Raw genomic sequence first — 19,563 nt, 5'->3', positions numbered from 1 at the left:
ATTGTGTGCCTTGAACAATTTCCAAAGTTATCAGAAAGGACAAGCTGTTTTAGATATCCAAAAAGCATAGCAAATTAGGTCTATCATAAGACACCAAGAGAATTTCTTAAGGTCTTTTATATTGAGAAAAGTCATCTTGGTCATCACAAAGATGGTTGCATATAGTGCTTTTGTGAATGGCCAAAAGTGCAAGTGAGATGCAATAACATTATTTATCACTCATGATGTTAAACGAATGATTCTCTCCCGAAGGACATTGCATCTATATCAAGCTTCACTAACTGACCGAACGATTTCAACAAAAATACTACAGGTAAGGAATAAAAATGGTTGTGCAACAAAGAGGAAAGGTTACATTCTTGCAGGAAATAATAACGCATATTCAATGCATATATCTAATCACCTTCAAGCGATTATGCAAATGGCTGTTATGTTCCCAAAATGTGGAATATGTCATTTATTCAAGTCACAGAACATATAAATATTATAATTCACATTCGCAAGACAGGCATTAGTCAGAAAACTGTAAATTAAACGGAACACATAAAAATGCCTGTCATGCTGATTCTGCTGCTTTCTCCGTACATTAATACACTGCATTGAACTTGCCACAGCATTAGAAGCAATGCACAACAAAGAGGGGCATCATTATATGTAGATTTCAGAAAATACAAATCAATTAGAAAAAGAGGTAAAAATAGATAAATAAATATTGCAGCTACAAAGTGTAATTCAACCTCCTATAATAGGCATTTCCAGTTAAAAATCCATTCTTGCTGTGTCAACAAACAGAAAAAAGTACACAATCAGTAATTTCATTTTACAACGATAAGTAAAACATGAACATGACGCTTGTTAGAAATAAATACGCTTTCTTAACCAAATGACCAGCCTTACTGTTACTACACCATTAACATACATTTGCCACAAGAACCCAGAATTCCCCTAAAGTTGAATGGAAATTCAATTTTTCTTTTTGTTCGCTGATATTGCAATTCGTACAAAATTAGAGGATCCTACATATGCCTGAGATAATCTTATTAAGGATCTTCTTCTTGTCCCAAAGGTTGAGTTTCTTAGTCTAATCAATCACAAAAATATTCTTGGTACCAAAGAAGTTCCAAGCTGTCATTATACCCAGAAAAAGAAGCTTGCGTCACCTTCACTACACAGTTACACTGCACCCTGCATCTTCACTATCTATTATTACAAAACCAGAGAGAAAATTAGTTTTATTAAGGTACACGGTAAATTCAGATCTGCTGAAGAAAGCATCAAATAGTATCTTGTGCTGAAAAGCTTGAATAAACTTCCATGTTTTGATAGATAGAAATCCCTTCTCAAACCAAGCCAGGAACTCTATTAGCTTGAAACTTTACCGTTACAGTATCCTCAAACTTTTATATTTAGGACTCCTTTGTTGAACCAGACCAAGAATTCCTTGGAAGTTCTGCTCCATCGTATATGTGTAGAGCCCACTGATGCCTTGCCAACATGCCGCAGAAAAAGCTCTAACAAAGGATTCTGATCCGTCCTAGGGAGAGTAGCTAATGCCCTGGCCAAGGATTTATCTAGATCATCCACCATAGTAGGCGGACAATAATCCACCACAATCGGAATCCATGTGAGAAGCATTCCCTGCCTTGCCAATCTTGAGCACACTGCCTCTCCATTCCCAATTATCACGAAAATCCTCTTCAACATCTCAAACACCATCCCGATCTCCACCCTGATGGCAGGAAAGAATTTTAGGGAAGCAGTTATACGAGAGCTTAAAAATTCAGGCCAAAAATTTCTTCATATTTATTATTAAAAAAATGTTCCACAGAAATTGAATCAGACTTGACTTGAAATTTCTGATAATTTTATCTCAATGACAGTAATAGTCATTTAGCCACTGCAATTTTCTCTACAGAATGGAAAAGAAACACACATTTGAGAAATCCAGGCAGTCTCAAAGAAAGAATGTTGTTTTATAGAAGAACAAAATATTGTGTTGCAACTGTTAAACCTTAGTTTCAAACAGATAATGAGATTATATTTTCTTACAGTTTATAAATCCTGGATAATTTCTTTATTTAAAAAAGTTAATCAAATTCTCAAAGGAAAAACAAAAAAAAAATGTAATTTACAAATTGGTGGGAATCCTTATCTATAATGGTAATATGTTTGAGCTAAAAACTCTTCCAAAAGTGAAAATTGAATAATTTGATGTATTGGTAACTAACTTTTTAGACCAGTTTGGTCTCGCTGTAAGGGTAGGCTCTTACTGCAATGACTACCCTGGTCCAAAACCTGGCAGGTATACCCAAGAATCCTTGCAGTTATCTTTCACCAAAGATAAAATAAAATAACATAATATTATCACGTTCAGCTTCATGAGTAAATTTTTGTATGATATTTCGGCAAATTTATTCTTTAATGTCAGATTCAAATAAAGTTCTATGTTAACGCATATTTATACTTTTGCCACTCTAACGAGCTTGTAGTCTATACCAGTTTTCTTTTGTTTTTTCAATTTGACATCCATTTATTGACCTGCATTGATTCACAATGAACAAAACAAAAATTCCCTACCAGTTGGAGACCTCAATGGTCATCTGCGCCAAGCCATTTGCACCTGCCAAAACCTTAAGTAGGGGATCCCCGGCCTGAAACCTTAGTCCCTTGTCTAAAATCCAATGGGTAACCTCCTCTATCGCATAAACTTGTCTAACCTTAGAGCCAAAAAATCTCTGATTAAGTCCCTGCAATATAGACTCGATAACCTTCAAACAGTTCACCAAAGCATCCCTCCAGGCTGATATTATCACAGGATCATTGAGCAGATAAACCCTTTTAGCTGGCTGCATTGAATCAACTGCTGATTTCAATATCAGAAAGCTCTCAAGTGAACTATGACACGAAGACAAAACAATTAGAAGCGCCTGCTTTAGGCTACTTTCAATCTCCTGCTGCGTTTCAGATGAACTAAGCCTCTCCTGCAGCAGCAGTAAAAAATTCAAGGTATGAAATGTTTTTTGTCAGGCCTAACAAGTAGACTGATCTTTCCATTCCAAAATTTAAGTTATCTGTAAGAGAGACCAATGTTTAAGAAGATCCTGACTTAATAATGATACAAGTAAATTTTGACTAATCAATTAATGACTTTAAGCTTCCATGGTATGCTAAACAACATATCATTTACTAATGATGGATGTATGTTTTTGGCAAATCAATTAGTAATTTTAGAGGTTAGAGCTTTGAATGGAAAGTTTGCAAAAACTCCATACAAACTTTTGAGGTTTTGTTTTAAGTGTATATAATTTACTAATGATATATGTAGATTTTGGCTAATAGGTTAATGACTTTCAGTTTCCACAGTTCATAATCGTATAGCATGAAGGTTTCTAAAAAACTACATCAGAACATTGAAATGTTGAAATTTGAGATCCCGTTTCCAGATATATCATTAATATAGGGGATTTAAATCATCAAGTGTGATCTGAAATATCAATACTTGAAATTGTCTGCCTAATTTTCTAAAATCTTGTTATTAATGAATCTGTTAGCTTAATGAACAATTAAAATAAACTCCCAAACAGAAGCCTGAGAGTTTTTGAAATTCTGTTAAAAATAATCTATTATATACAATCTGCCTATTTCACTGACAATATTTCTGGAGATTTTGTTAGTAATAGTCTATAAAAGAATAAGGTGCTACAGGTAATTTTTTGTATAATGTATAAAGGGATTTGACATTAAACTGTATTTTAAAATACTAAATAGCATATAAAACAATGCAGCAGGTCAAATTTTGTGTGATGTATCATGGGATGTGATATTGTACTGTATTATACAGTATTAAACTGTGTTATCAGATCTGTCTGATGTCCAGCTGGATCCTAGTCAGGTCCGGTTCCCCTGCGGATTTTGGCAAGGCATGGCAATGGAGGTTTGATTCATCTTTAATGAACCTAGGGAGGATCTAGACAAATCACAGTGAACATGCTGAAAATCCACCACTTTTGACAAAATTTATAGGTTTTTTGTTGCTTGTTTTATTAATTTTTGGTCACTTTTTGACTTTCCCTCAAAAAAATAATGGAAATGGTCTCACCATGAGAATCTACATGGTTTTGAAGGTTACCCCTGGATCCCACAAGGCAGCTGTAGACATTAGATCCAGAAACATGAAATTGAGTGATATGGAGCTTGACATCCTGACTCTTATGCTTCCACTTCCCAACATGTTGCACTCGTGGAGTCTAAAAGAAAGTGCACTATAGTGTTGGTGATAGTGGCATTGCTTGTGGTTCTTCACATGTTCCGACATCATCGAATGTCAAAGACAACGATTTAAGAAAATCCACATGACACTGAAAATTGATTGTTTTAAATTCAGTAGGCAGGGTTTCCAAAGGGCCTAGAAAATTTTATAAAGAAAAGGATAGAGCATGAAGTCCAGCCAAACACCAACAAGCAACCACGAGGAACAAATAGAGACAACAAAAGACAAATCATTACAATAAAACCAACCAATCCACCCCAAGTCAGGGTGATCTAAATCTAAACAATTGTTCCAAAGTTCCTTCTCCCAAGTCTAATTTTCTTTGAGAACACGAGTCATAAGATCATTCACAAATCCTTTTACAGACCTCAACGCTTAAAAAGGTGTCGATCATCAAACAATCCACATGGGATTTTTTATTTTTCTTTAATATCTGCTGTCTAAACCTCCTAGAAGGAAGTAATGGACTCCTTAGAAATGTGATCCTTTTTTCTTCCAAACAAAGTAGTGTTTCCTACTTCTCAAGCTGGTAGAGGCATGACCCACTTTGCCACAAGAATGTCAAATAATTGGGACTTTATAATAAATCTGTTTCCCAATCTCCCAATTTTGAAAATAAGTTAACATGAGTTGGGAGCACCTGGTTTTCATCCACAAGCACACAAAATCTACTGAATTATAAATACTTCATAAATTTGGTGATCTTACCAATAGCACAATACTGCACAGAAGAATTGCCAATAATCATGGAAATATTTCCATTCCAGTACTCCAAGAGTAGCCTTAGAAGAAGAACTCAAATACTTGTATATTCCTTTCATTGGATTGAATATGAAGAGACCAATTTTGAAGACCGACCCCATTCACTCCCAAAAACCAGGGGCCATCAAGAAGGATCCTAGACCAATCCTCTGGACGGGAAGATAAAGGAAACAAAAAAGAAAAAAACATTCAGCATTATAATTACCTTGGTCCACAACCTTTGCTCTTAGTTTCCAAACAAAAAGGTTCCATCTTCTAATGTTATCAATATTGGGACGGTTACCACAAAATCTCCCAACAAGTGTGCTCCTAAGCCAGGCAGATGACTCGGCAAGAAGAGGATCAATAACATCAATTTGGATCTATCCATCCTCCTTATCCTTGGAGAATCACCCATACCAAAAACTTCCTGCAATACAAATTTCCTCAAAATTCCTAGGGGTTAAATCAAGAACAGAAAAACAAGGAGAAGAAACATCCACAAAAGCACTCACAACACAGTCCTCCATCTCATTAATAATCTCTGAATGCCTAGAGACAGCACCAGCAGGTGAAAAACAGCATCAACCTCAACAACATCAAACTAAAGTCCGCACTCTTCCTGAGCAGAAGGCATTGACTTCGGCAGATCAACAGAATTACATTCTGACTTGGAAGATTAAAAACTCAAAGCAGGGAAGAGAAGCCCTTTTCTCAAACCCAAAAACAGTTCACCATCAGTGACCACTGCCACAAACCCCCTAACAAGTGTATTTGCCTTCCAACGGGCTTCCAAGAAGATATCTAGGAGGACTTCATCCTCCTCTTCAGCTAGATCATCCACAGAAACACCAAGCCCATCCCCATCAAATGCCAAACCCAAAGGCAAGCAACATTCCTTCACCCACCAAGCATTGGCCTCATCTCCATCTTCTTTGTCTACAATGGCACATTCATGGCTGTCACACCTAGAGCTCTCCTGGCACAAGTTTGTCTCCGAAAAATCCTTGTTGGCCCACACACCCTTCCTATCAACTGCCACAGCTTCATCTTCCATGTCTGAATTGCACTCTTCATCAAAATCTGCACCACAAGAGGATGGAGCTATACTACATGCGCACAAAGTTTGCACAACACCCATCAGCATCACACAAAAACATTGACAATTGATTGTTGAGCTTGATATTATTATTTTAATATTAAGCCTGAACTTCGAATAATGAATATTTTATAATATTTATTATTTTACGTTTTAAATAGCATTTGAGTTTATGGAGGTTTTGTCAATTATATGATGCTATGTGGTATTCTAAACTCAATTCTGGTTTTCAGGTTGCAAGCACATATATTTATCATGTTTACATGTCTTTAGTACCAACAAACCCAAAACAAGCCCCAACCCAAAAACAAATTATTGGATCCACAAACTGAATCCGCAAACTTGAACTACAATCCAAAATAGACCTGGCAACTTAGGCATTAAATAAAGGTTTTGGGTTCTTATGCTTTGTAACTTGCAATGTCCCATGTTCTTATGCTTTGTAACTTGCAATGTCCCATTTTGGAGTATTACTGATTTGTGTCTTAAAACATAATATTTTCTAAAAATAGGACAATAGACTTATCAAAGATTACAAATGTGGGATATAAATTCAGGCCAACAGATCATAGCAATATACCTAAAGTTGATCAAATCATGAACTTGCTGTAAATAACTGGCAAACTTGCCCAGTTAAAAGAGTACATCCTTAACTTGATGCTGATGAAACCATGGATCTTGGCCCTAGTTTGTCAAAGCTAGGAAAAGACTCCATCCATCCAAACCTCAGCCCACCTTGTGGGACCTGGGCCCCATGCAATTCACAAGTACTAACTAGAATTAAAACTGATGACTTGGTGCTTGCTAGCCTAATGCTGCATAATATTTCTCAATGTATTGACAGTCAATCCCTTAACTAAATATTTAAAATGCTATTACTAATGATCCTTAAATGAATTTCTAGAGTTATATGTGTTGCTGACTATATTTCTGTGCTTCTCTTTGAATTGATGATCTGATTTCTTTTAATTGCCTGTAGATGATGTTGAATTGATTGGTATTTGAATGAATGATGTAAGTATGATTGCATAATTGCTGGTTGGTTTGATTGATTCCTTGTTTCCAATTAATGTTGAATGGATGACTGAATGATTTACTTTAATTTGATGATTTGATATATTGCCAAATAATGATTTTAAGAATGTTTCTTGAAAGGACTTCTCATTATCTATATAGCTCAATGAATTGACATTTGATGATGAACTCCTGAATCATATGCTAAATTGATCCTCAATTTGATTTTTTGAATTATATCAATTGCTGAGTCTATTGCTCAATTGTTGCTCTAATCTCATATTCTGAATGTATTTTATTTTATTGTAAACTGATGCCTTCTGAATTGAATTAATACATCCTTTTATATTTTCCATTGTGGAGAGTCACAACTCTTCACAAGTCCCATTCCTTTTACAAGAGTTGCAACTCTTGAGTGCTTTTATTTAATGAACACAATATGTGATAATTCTTGTCAATAATCAATCTTAGTTGGCTCCTCAAAATAAATAGCTGACATTTTGATTGCTTAAATCTTTGGCCAGCCTCTTACAATGAATCACTATTATACTCCCTTATAAGTTATTAACCTTGGTCAGTGCCCTAATCTTGTTTGTTTCAATGCCTAAACTTAATTGTTAATAAAGCTGTGATTTGTTTTGTAGAAGCAGAAATCTCATTTCAGGGGTATGACATGAGTCATGCCATTAATTAGATAAGATAAATGTATATAATCCAGATGCGTGGATAATTTGTATTTGGATCTTATATTACTATATACAGTAGTTACAAACATAGGGTTGCAATTGCACCAAAAGATCAACCTGTCAATCCCTAATACAACCACTAGACTTATACAACACAGGAGGTGGTTAAGCCATGTCATGAATCCTAAAGGGGTGTCATCGGTAGAAATTGTGTATCAGCCGACAGGACCCTTCAGAAAAGTTTTTGTATCAGCCGACGGGTACCTTCGGGAAAGTTCTTGTTATGTAGCCGACGGGAAAATAGTTTGTAACGGACATAATGTATCTGGCCGACAGATACCTTTGAGAAGGTTCCTCGGAAAGTATTTATAACCCTTCGGGAAGCATTGTAATCATCATATATCAGAACCTAACGTAATATCTTGGCATATGCGAATAATAAGAAGAGTTCTGTTGTTTGAGTTCGTGTTCATTATCTGTGTGCAATTCTTAATTAATTATGGGGTAAACATTTGGCGCCGTTGCCCGATGAATCTGGTACACAAGCAGGCGGATATGAATTAAATGCCGAATCAGCTGAACAAAGATAAGAATAAGTTGAAGGAAAAAGATGACATACGCGTTGCGCAAGAAAATTTAATTTTGGCTCAGCAGACAAAGCTTCGAAGGAGATTTCAGAAGATTGCCGACAGAAACAAGAGCGCGGAAGGATTGTTGAAGGAGACTCGACAGCGGCTCAATTTGGTGGAAGAAGCAAGGGAGGAGTTTCTGAACCTGCATACGCCACGGGAAGAGAATCTTGACTGAAGGAGATCGACTCGCACAGCTCAAAGTGTCGAAGGAGCACGAGCGTGGAGTGACCTCTTCGTCCGAAATATACTTTCGGAACAAACAGCTTCGGTTGATGAACCCTCTTCTTCACCAAACAGCGCAGAAGTTGATAACAGCGCGGGTGTTGCAAACAACGCGGAAGTCGAAAACAGCGCGGGTGTGCGAAACAGCGCAGGTGTGCAGAACAACGCGAGTGTCCAGAACAGCACGGGTGTTGGAAATAGCGCGGGTGTGCAAAACAGTGCGGGTGTCCAGAACAACGCGGGTGCTCAAAACAACGCAAGTACACAACAAAACCCTCAACATACAGTGATAATGGCAAGTCCGAAAGAAAAGTTGCCTAAATTTGATGGTGATGAAGCAGCTGATCCCATTCGACATTGTAAAACATGTGAAACAATCTGTAGGGCAAATGGCATAACAGATACAAACAAATGGATCCGACAATTTCCTGCTACCCTACGAGGTGTTGCGATTGATTGGTTTACTGATACTGATCCACAAAAGTTAAACAGTTGGGATAACATTAAGGAGTTCATCGCAGAATTTCAACTTCTGCGTGACGATAATGAAATTGTAGCGGAGATATTCAATACCAAACAAAAGAAGAATGAAACAGTACGGGTCTTCGCCAAGAGGTTGAAGGACTTAATCAGTAAAATGGAGAATACGCCGGCAGATGGGTGTAATGGGCAACCTTGGATATCCCAAAAAACTAAACCAATATGCTGAAAGGAATTTTGTCAAACAGTTTGCATGCAACCTCTTATTTTTCCGTTTAATGTTTTAATCCCCTTATAACTCCGGAAATCAAACGTTTATTTGTTTGTTGTGTTTTGTGCATGGAATTGGTATCATACAACATAAACAAGAAAGAAACTACAATAATATGCAAAGTGGAAATGAACTGCTGCTAATAAAATGTTATTTTCAGAATTCATAAAACCAAATACATGGCAGATTTATCAACTCACTAATTACTTCAGCAGTATTGACATAATACTCCAGCCCATGCTTTCGAACTTGCTGCTACAATACTTTGTCCTTCAATCAGTCCACTACCTTCGTAATACCATTCCCTCAAAGCGGCACAAGCATCGGACAAGTAGTGAAGAAGATATGAGCAAAATACCAAATTTGCCTGTAGCCGGAAATGCAACTAAACTGCCTGATAATGAAGCCAATAACAAAGAATTCCAAAAGCCAAACCCCAAGGGAATGACGTCTAGAATTTTACAAGAGAGGATAGACGTCCTCAAATGCCAAGAACGGAGCTGCAACTCACACACCAATTTCTTCTCATATTCAACCTGCCTAATGAAGCCACAAATGCTTCCTTTTATTCTATTTCCAAGGGTCCGCTCAACTCATATGGGAAATGTGGGATAAAAGATGTGTAATATATAAAACATATATTAAAATACCCCTTATGTCTCCCTTGGGTACACATCACCATAAAATAAATATTAAAGTAACACTTTAATATTGTACAATTAAATTAGACGTTACTTTAATAAAACTTCAAGCATTAAAATGTATTAGCAATCGGACTCCGAATAATGCGAGTGATAGCTCATCGGAAAGCTCTCACTGAGGAGTATCGGGTACAAGTGCAGAAGACCTGATGCTGTTAGCTCTTTCATCCGGACACTAACCGGCGGTTGTTGAAATGGGCATTCTCGGGACTGTGCTAACGGACACAATCGTGGACGGAGGATCCGGTGTCAATGTGCTACCAGAGGATACTTGGAAAAAGTTGGAACAGCCAACATTATGGCCACCTACCTTCTAGCTGTTAACAGCCGATCAACCTGGAATCAAGCCATTGGGAATACTCACAACGCAACCAGTGACAATTGGAACACAACCATTCCTGGTGGACTTCGTTGTGATTCCTCTGTGGCGGAAAGGGTACAGTGCTATTCTGGGTCGGGGGTGGCTGATACAAGCAAGAGCAAAGCACGATTGGAAGAAAAATACTTTATCACTCGAAAGCAAAGGCCGGAAGTATGTCATCAATCTGCACACTCAGATGGTCGGGGAAGAAGCCCTATCGTCAGATTCTGAAGGAGAAGAGAATGAAAAGGGGCAAAGTATGGAACCAGATCGGGAGGGAATTCTACGACTGGAAGGAGATGACGATTTGGATTCAGTACATGGTCTTTACCATTGGCAGATAGAGGATTATGAATTGTTTCCAACCTGCAACGTACTGACAATAGAAGAACACAATACTGATGAATTTCCAAAGGAGTTCACTGAAATGAAGGAGGGGGATGCGTCACTCGATGTGACCCCGGCACATAAGTTCACTAAAGGGGAACCCATCAAATACAATGAAGTTGCATTGCAGACCATGAATTTGGGAGACGAAGCGGAACCACGAAACATACTGGTGGGAGACAACTGGGACCCAGTACTAAAGGCAGTAGAATTCAAGATATTTTTAGAGTATAAGGACGTCTTTGCATGGACGTACAAGGACCTGAAGGGCGTACCGCCGGAATTGTGTGTGCACCGCATTCAATTGATTGAAGGAGCAATACCCGTATGAAATAGGCCCTACAGAATGAACAAAAATTATGCGGCCCGAGTTATGAAGGAAATCACTCGGATGCTAGAGGCCGGCATTATTTTCAAGGTGCAAACCAGTGAATGGGTATCCCCAATAGTGATCTCACTGAAGGAGGACTCCATTCAGATCCAAATATGTGTTGATTTCCGATGCCTGAATGCAGTCACCATCAAGGATCCGTTCCCGATCCCATTCACGGACAGCATCCTGGAGGAGGTAGCGGGACACGAGATCTACTCATTTATGGATGGTTTTTTCGGCTACAATCAGATTTCAATTGCAGAGGAGGATAAACTGAAGACGACATTTGTCGTAGAAGATGGGGTGTATGCCTATAATCGGATGCCGTTCGGTCTGTGCAATGCGCCTGCGACATTTCAGCGGATCATACTACACATTTTTTGATAAGATGTCCGTCGAAAACTTCGAGGCATTTTTGGATGATTGGTCAGTGTTCAGTGCGGAGGACAAACATTTGGTAGCATTAGGCGAGTGTATGGAAAGGTGCCGCCGTGCGCGCTGCAGATTTATGGTTCCACACGGAAGGTTGCTCGGACACATAGTCTGTAAGGAGGGACTGAAGACAGATCCGGACAAAGTGCGAGTCATATTGGAGATGCAGCCATCCACCAATGTGACAAAGGTAAAATCTTTCCTCGGGCATATAGGGTATTACAGGCGTTTCATCAAAATTTTTGCCAAGATAGCATATCCGTTGGATAGGTTAATTTGCAAGACAGAATCGTTCTGATGGGAGAAGGAACAAGATGAAGCATTTGAAGGACTCAAGGTACGACTGGCTACAGCAACTATTTTGGCATACCCGGATTGGAATAAGGAGTTTCATGTGCATGTTGATGCATCGAACTATGCGATCAGAGCAACTCTCACGCAAACAGGAAGCCACGGATTGGATCACCCGATCTACTTCGCCAGTCGGTTGCTATCAAAAGCTGAACAAAATTATAGTACAACCGAACGGGAAGCATTGGGGATGGTCTATGCTGTGCAAAAATTCCGACATTACTTGCTGGCTACTCCATTTGTGTTCTATGTCGATCATCAGGCCCTGTTGTATATGATCAACAAACCAGTCATTCAAGGAAGAATCAGCGGATGGTTACTCCTGTTGTAGGAGTTTACCTTCAAGATCATTGTACGGCCAGGAAAGAAACATGTAAGCACGGATCATTTGTCACGTATCAGAACAGGAGAACCGGCAGATGGTGTAAATGATGACTTTCTTGATGCACAGTTGTTTCAGATTGCTGCACTACCGGAGTGGTATACAAGCATCGGCGAATACTTGTCAACGGGACAGTTTCCAAATACCATGCCACCGAATGAAAGACGAAAGTTGGTGTTACGGAGCGAAACATTTCAGCTGATTAATGGATTGTTGTATAAAATGGGAACCAATCAGATCCTGAGGCGTTGTGTCCTAGAGGAAGAAATTCCATGGGTACTGAAGGAAGCACATGAAGGACCGGTAGGAGGACACGTGGGGCCGGACACAACTGCACGAAAGATACTTCTAGCAGGATTATGGTGGCCAACAATATACAATGACGCCAGGGAATGGGTTGTTGCATGCGATACATGTCAGCGAGCTGGGAAACCTTTGAAGAGAGACTTCATGCCTCTGAATCCTTCTCATGCTCAGGAGCTCTTTGAACAGTGGGGTTTGGACTTCATAGGACCTCTAAAGACAAGCAGAACCAAAAGGTGTCGTTACATTGTTGTCGCTACGGAATACTTGACTAAATGGGTGGAGGCGCATGCACTACCGGACAACTCAGCGGTAAGTACAGCAAAGTTTATTTATGAACAAATAATTACCAGGTATGGCATTCCGTTACAATTAACGAGTGATAGAGGCGGACATTTTGTAAATCATGTGATCCGACTGCTTACCACGGAGTTCAAAATTTATCATTCGCTATCAAGTCCATACTACCCAAGGGCAAACGGACAAGCCGAAGCTACCAACAAAATCCTGGTATCAATTATATACAAAGCCTGCGCAGTCGAAGGGGAGGATTGGGAGGAGAAATTACCTTCTGCTCTGTGGGCTTACCGCACGGCGTATAAAGTTACAACAGGACACATGCCGTTTCAACTGATGTTTGGACAGGAGGCCGTAGTACCAGCGGAATTCATGATACCAAGCCTGCGGATAGCACTAGAAAACAAGTTGGGCGACATGGAGAGCTTAAGGGAGCGACTGTATAAACTGAACAGGTTGGAGGAGAAGCGATTATTAGCACAGTGGGCGACTGAAGTAACGTAGAATAGGCGAAAGGCATGGCACAATAAGCACCTGAAGCTAAATAGGTTTCAGCCCGGACAGTGGGTATTGAAGTACGACGGCCGAAATGAGATCAAACTGGGCAAGTTCAAAGTTAAGTGGGTTGGGCCGTATGAGATACGGGAAGTAGGGGACAATGGAGCAATAAAATTATGGACTTAAGATGGATAGGAAGTGCCTCAGGCGGTGAATGGCTCAAAGCTGAAGATATACCACGGCCGAAAGACTTCTACGTTATAGAATGGCCTTCGGGAGACCCCTTCGTCATTGCAGACCGACGGTGACGACGGTCAAAGGGAAAACTGACTTTGCTATTCATTCTTAAAAAAATAATAATAATAAATAAATTTTTTAAAAAAAAAAAGAAAAAAAAATTAAAAAGAGAGAAAAAAGTGCCGTACGGTTTTCATGATTGAAGGAAATTGAAGTGTCGTACGGTTTTCATAATTGAAGGAAAGTGTCGTACGGTTTCCATATATGAAGAAAACAGTACCGTACGGATTTCATAGTTGAAGGGAAGAATACCGTATGGCTTCCATATTTGAAGGTTGGTGTACGATTTTGCTGTAGTACGGTTTTTAATACAATTTTTAACTGAAGGCTGGTGTACGGTTTTAGTGTGGTACAGTTTTTTAGCAATGTAGGGTTTTTAAAGAGCTACATATTGCAACATTGGGACCACCGTACGGATTTTAATAGAGAAGGTTAGCGTACAGAAATTGAAGCCAAATTTTGTTGATTTCCATCGTACGGATTTTGCCAGACTTGGTGGGATATGGCAGTACGGCTTTTCCAGAAGATTTAAATAGGGAAGACGCCTTCAGAATTGTTTCATCAAAACCCGTGTGCGTGGCAGCTCCAGGAAAAATTAGAGTAAAATCCCAGGCCTTGCCTTGCAAACAGTACAATTGGTCTGCTAAAAAGTGTACGGATTCCATCCATATGCAATCAACAGGCAGTGTCAAGTTTGAAGCCATACGGATCCCTTGTGCAAAGCAGTGTACGGATTCCATCCATATGCAATCAACAAGCAATGTCAAGTTTGAAGCCGTACAGATCCCTTGTGAAGAGCAGTGTACAGGGAATGCAAGGAACGGATTTTTATGGAAGCAGTATATGGTCTTTTCTGTAGTACGAAATTCTGGAGCTAGATAATTGTACGGATTCCATCCCTATCAGTGGGATCATGAGATCACAGGTTCTGAAGGGTAAAGTACAGAATTCAGCAGTAAGCAAGGTGGTTTTTGCAGTATATCAGTTCTAGTTAGATTCAGCATACTATGGTCCCTGTACGGCTGATCAGTGAAGGGCATTGAAAATACCACCGTACGGATTTGGGGAGGGAAACTGTTGTACGAATTTATGGTCTTCTAGTGGTACGGCTTTGTTATTTGATTTTCCTTCCAACTTTTCCAGAGTACGGATTTTCATTCCAAAGGTTGCAATTCACCGTACGTATTTGAAAGAATTCTCCACTGTACGGATTTGGAAGACCGTTAGGAAAAGACAAAGATATAACTGATGGAGTCTACAGGTAAACGACAATGGAAAAAACAATTAGCACAGTCTAAAGTTGTGGAAGGCAGGAGCATGGCAGGTACAGGTAACCTGAATGAAGGCTCGAGCAACAGCAAGGAGAAGTGTAAGACTACAGCACCTGCAGCAGCTGAAGTCACACCACAGACTATCCAATTTGAAGGGTTGAATGGAACGGATTGCCGAAAATGGTGGCAAGAAACCCCTGATGATCATCCAATTAAAGCAAGCATCAGAAGAGCACAGGTTGAATGGGCCATTCAGATGCCTGTTTTTTGCATTCGAGATTATGAAGGGTATTTGCGTACCATGATTGAGACATATGGCAGAGCTTCTCGGAGGAGCACATTTCAGTATCTGGGAAGGATCTTAGTGGTATCATTCAAGGCAGCTGATTTCACACGTGTTTTTGGCATTCCAGGGCAGCAAGGCAAAAAGGTTCAGCCAAAGAAAATTCCAAAGGATGGGAAGCTATTTTTAATCAAATTAGTATGTGAAGATTTGATTGAAGCAGAGCAGGCGACACTAGCTGAGACATCGAAGGGAAGGGGTTTAAAGAAAACTGACATTCAGGAGGGGCCATGGCGGTGTCTGATGGACTTGGTCAAGAGCAGGCTCATGGGATCCTCTAGGGCATCGGATATCACATTTCCGCAGGTATCCATGATGAACGGAATAATGACTGGGAAAGTGTACGATTGGGCGTCTGTGCTGGCTGAACGGATGCATGAGTTTATGACTCTCCAGCAAAAGACCTATATGCCCCATTACGCCATTGGTCTCTTCCTTGACGCAGCAGCACGGATGATTCCAACGGATGAGTTAGAGGCAAAGCCTGGACCACTGGCTCCAGGAGAACCTCCTATCATGCGATGGAAGCACTTGGACACAACCACTAGGCAAAAGGGTTCAGCAAGCCAAAAGAGGCCCTGGATGGACATGGTAGGTGATACTGACAGTGGCCGACAGGAGACATCTTTTGAGCAGGACAGTGTGGAAGAAGGGGACGGCGAGGATGACGAGGAGGTTCAGATTGTCATGGCTACCCCCTTGCTATTTCCGCGTGCTATAGTTCCTGTGACTTCCGAGTTGGTGCCAGGAGGTCTACAGTTACACATGGCTCACATTCCTAGGTTTGGACAGACTCGGCGACCGATATTGATGACTGGAGGATCCCACCAGGCAGTCACACTAGCCGCACCGTGGCAACACGGGGTACAGCCCTCTCCTGTCCTGCCGGGAGTTGGATTTGCGGTCGGCTTTGCCCACTTGATAGCACCCGTCACCCGAGAGACTTCTTCAACCCCTGCTGAAGCACTTCCGGTAGCAACACCCGTGGCACCTCCCATAAGTCAGCCAGCAGTAGTTGTTACCGTAGCATAGTCAACAGAAGCTCAGGAACTTCCAGTAGAGAACGTACCAGATGGAGGAATGCAAGAGTGTACGGACCCAGCACAGTCCGAACAACCAGAGGTCATGGATAGAGCTAGTGTCTTTCTGAGGCAACAGTTCCGACTCGTTCCTGACAGGCATGGCCCGTCCATTCAGTCCCCCAACTATTCCTGAGTAGCACCTATACCAGAGCCTCAGTCTCAGGAGGGAATGCCACATGCCGTGATTGTGCTGACAGCAGAGGAGACGGCACCGGATGTGGGCGTGGCTCCCGCTGATGAGGAGGACAATAGTGATGCAGAATGGTCATTGGAGGACTTTGCCAAGGAGGATTACGAGTTGGATGAGGACAGGTGCAGGGACTATCTCAGGACTATGAAGTTTGCATTGAAGAAGGGGCATGATGTGGCGATTCAGGCTCCGACTCGGCGAAGGGAGTGGCATTTGATCCGAGCGTATATTCGTGGGATTTGTCCTAAGCGATTTCAAACTTGTTTTGTGGATAGAGGTTGGCCGACAGTTGAGACACCAAAGATGTTGGCAGATTGGGCCACTGAGCCAGAGTTGAAACCGAGTGACACTCTGATGATGAAGCTGGCACATGAGATCGTGGGACTGTACAAAGAGGTTTACTATGCTCGGCAGCGCGCAGAGGCGGATAGGGCAGCAGACAGTGTTGCAACTCAAAGATCTCTAGCGGTTGAGAAAGAGGCAAGAGAAAAGTTAGCCACTGATTTGGCCGACAAGCAAGCAGCATGGGCAGCAACGCGGGCAACACTATTGAAGGATATGGCAGCAATGATACAGGAGAAGGACACGGCTATCCGGGATAAAGATGCGGTAGAGCATGAGTTGCAATTGGCCAAGAGACAGGCTATGGATGCTGCACTTCTATTGAAGGAGGCCATAGAGGTTAATTCACAGATTCAGACAGATCTGCGCATCCGGACTGACCAGGTGTATGAGTTACATCGTCAACAGCACTCTTCTAGGACACCTCCTTCTTCTCTCTAGTATTTCTTTTATTGTTTGTGGGTTGTCTCCTAATTTTGCTAGTCGTCAGGAGACGACTTTTCTTTTTGGGGGGATGATGTCGTCGGAAGAAATTGTGTATCAGCCGACAAGACCCTTCAGAAAAGTTTTTGTATCAACCGACGGGTACCTTCGGGAAAGTTCTTGTTATGTAGCCGACGGGAAAATAGTTTGTAGCGGACATAATGTATCTGGCCAACGGATACCTTCGGGAAGGTTCCTCGGAAAGTATTTATAACCCCTTCGGGAAGCATTGTAATCATCATATATCAGAACCTAATGTAATATCTGGCATATGTAAATAATAAGAAGAGTTCTGTTGTTTGAGTTCGTGTTCATTATCTGTGTGCAATTCTTAATTAATTATGCAGTAAACAAGGGGAACGTTGGTGGTTAGTCCAACAATCCCTCCCTCGATGTTACAAGAGGAGATTTAAACATGTAACCAAGCTCTGATAAAAACTTGTTACAAGCTAGGGTTGTCGTTGCACCAAAAGATCGACTTGTCAATGCTTGATACAACCACTACACATAGAGAACATAGGATGCGGTTAGATTATGTCACGATTCCCAAAGGGGCACGTTGGTGGTTAGTCCAACAAGAGTAGCTTCCTTCCATTCAAAAGCATTGTACAACAATGTCCCACCTCAAGGAATTGACCTATAATCTAGTAAATTAGAGTAATTCCATCATTGAGCTGTGATATTATCTATTATTTCAAATAAATATATTATTTTTATATGAGATACTTAAAATTAAGTATCAAAACTCCTTTCAAAGCATTTTGGAAGGAATTTATTGCTAATTTGTCATCCAATAAAGGGAAAATTGTAGAGAATCAAGTGTCTCACACATCTTCAAAACAAATTGTTCTAATTTTATTAAAAAGAAAACTTCTGCAATTTTCAAAACGTGGTCTCTTCAGAGATTTAAAGCAATATCAAAGGAGATATGACAATCTAACGCTGGCTGCAATTATGGTTTTTGATAAATTCCTAGCATGCGACTTTTTCAGAAAATTTGATATTGTTAATGTGTATTTTATCACTGTACCAACAGTAGAATAAAATAATGAGATATCCTATCCTCCCTTGATCAAAATCATGTGTATGCTAAGATTGTAAAAGATCATACAATTGACTCCAAGGTCCTTTTATTTCAGTTCCTGACTTGGGATAAGCTCAACAATTGATGTGATATGCCAGTATCATGAGTCGATTTACATAACTCTCCTCAAGTCAGCTTCAAAGAATACTACCTATTGAAGCTTTCAGTTGCTATAGCAGTAAGAGTGTTTTTTTTGGATTTTCCACAATATGCAGAAAGCAAATAAGAGTAAGGTGGAGGGATCTATTCTAATCCTTAGGATTTGAAAGGTAAATACTGCTACAATGAAATCTATTTAAGTCTTCTCCGTATGCTCTCATACATCATCATGATGGATCACAGAGTGTGATCCGAAATGTTGATGGTAAAAATTCATACATGGTAGAATCTAGAAAACTAGTTATCATTCAAATGGATTCTGGAAATCTAATAGCTAACGCTGACATTTACCACACTTTGCTTCGTCAAAGTTAACTACACAAAGCTGGTGCAAACATGAAGGGTTGGGAAATAATTTTCATATCACAATGGATTCTGGAAATCTAATAGCTAACACTGACATTTACCACACTTTGCTTCGTCAAAGTTAACTACACAAAGCTGATGCAAACATGAAGAGTTGGGAAATAATTTTCATATCACAATGAATATCTTCACAACAAGCAATATGCATCAATGATAGAAGTAAAGCATCCACATAAGGGCTCAAAACAATCCTTACATTGTGCTTAGGAATCACCTAAGAACAAAAGCTATGAGATAGATGATTTCACCATAGCAATATTTTCAATCCAATTCACCTAAGTAATTGAAAACAAATATATTCTAAGTGAAAGAACAAAGAGAACATAGAAGCACCAAAATACTCAAGAAATCACCACAAACTTCAATGACAATTATATTATCTTGGTAGCTCTTAAAAAACAATTTCAAAATTCACTCCTTTTACAAATGAGAAGTGAATCCTTTAT

General features: G+C 40.0%; 1 protein-coding gene across 2 annotated transcripts in view; it reads right to left on the bottom strand.

Moving 5' to 3' along the window:
• Positions 1 to 852: 852 nt before the first annotated feature.
• LOC149565842 (BTB/POZ domain-containing protein At2g13690-like) overlaps positions 853 to 19,563 on the bottom strand; it is a 69,127-nt gene continuing 50,416 nt past the window's right edge. The window contains exons 2-4 of one of the 2 annotated variants that reach the window (XM_089819341.1): positions 2,578 to 2,981; positions 1,380 to 1,729; positions 1,038 to 1,200 (exon numbers count right to left, since the gene is read on the bottom strand). In XM_089819341.1, the coding sequence (XP_089675467.1) occupies positions 1,393 to 1,729; positions 2,578 to 2,981 (741 nt within the window). In that variant the 3' untranslated portion in view covers positions 1,038 to 1,200; positions 1,380 to 1,392. Of the gene's footprint in view, positions 1,730 to 2,577; positions 2,982 to 19,563 lie in introns of both variants that reach the window. The other variant, XM_089819340.1, reaches the window with a different exon arrangement.

Source organism: Cupressus sempervirens, chromosome 3 (assembly GCF_028749045.1).
Source record: "Cupressus sempervirens isolate cs-2001-9-10 chromosome 3, ASM2874904v1, whole genome shotgun sequence".
Taxonomy (NCBI): Eukaryota; Viridiplantae; Streptophyta; class Pinopsida; order Cupressales; family Cupressaceae; genus Cupressus; species Cupressus sempervirens.
The sequence above is the reverse complement of the archived record's forward strand: the minus strand, read 5'-3'. Positions and strand labels throughout refer to the sequence as shown.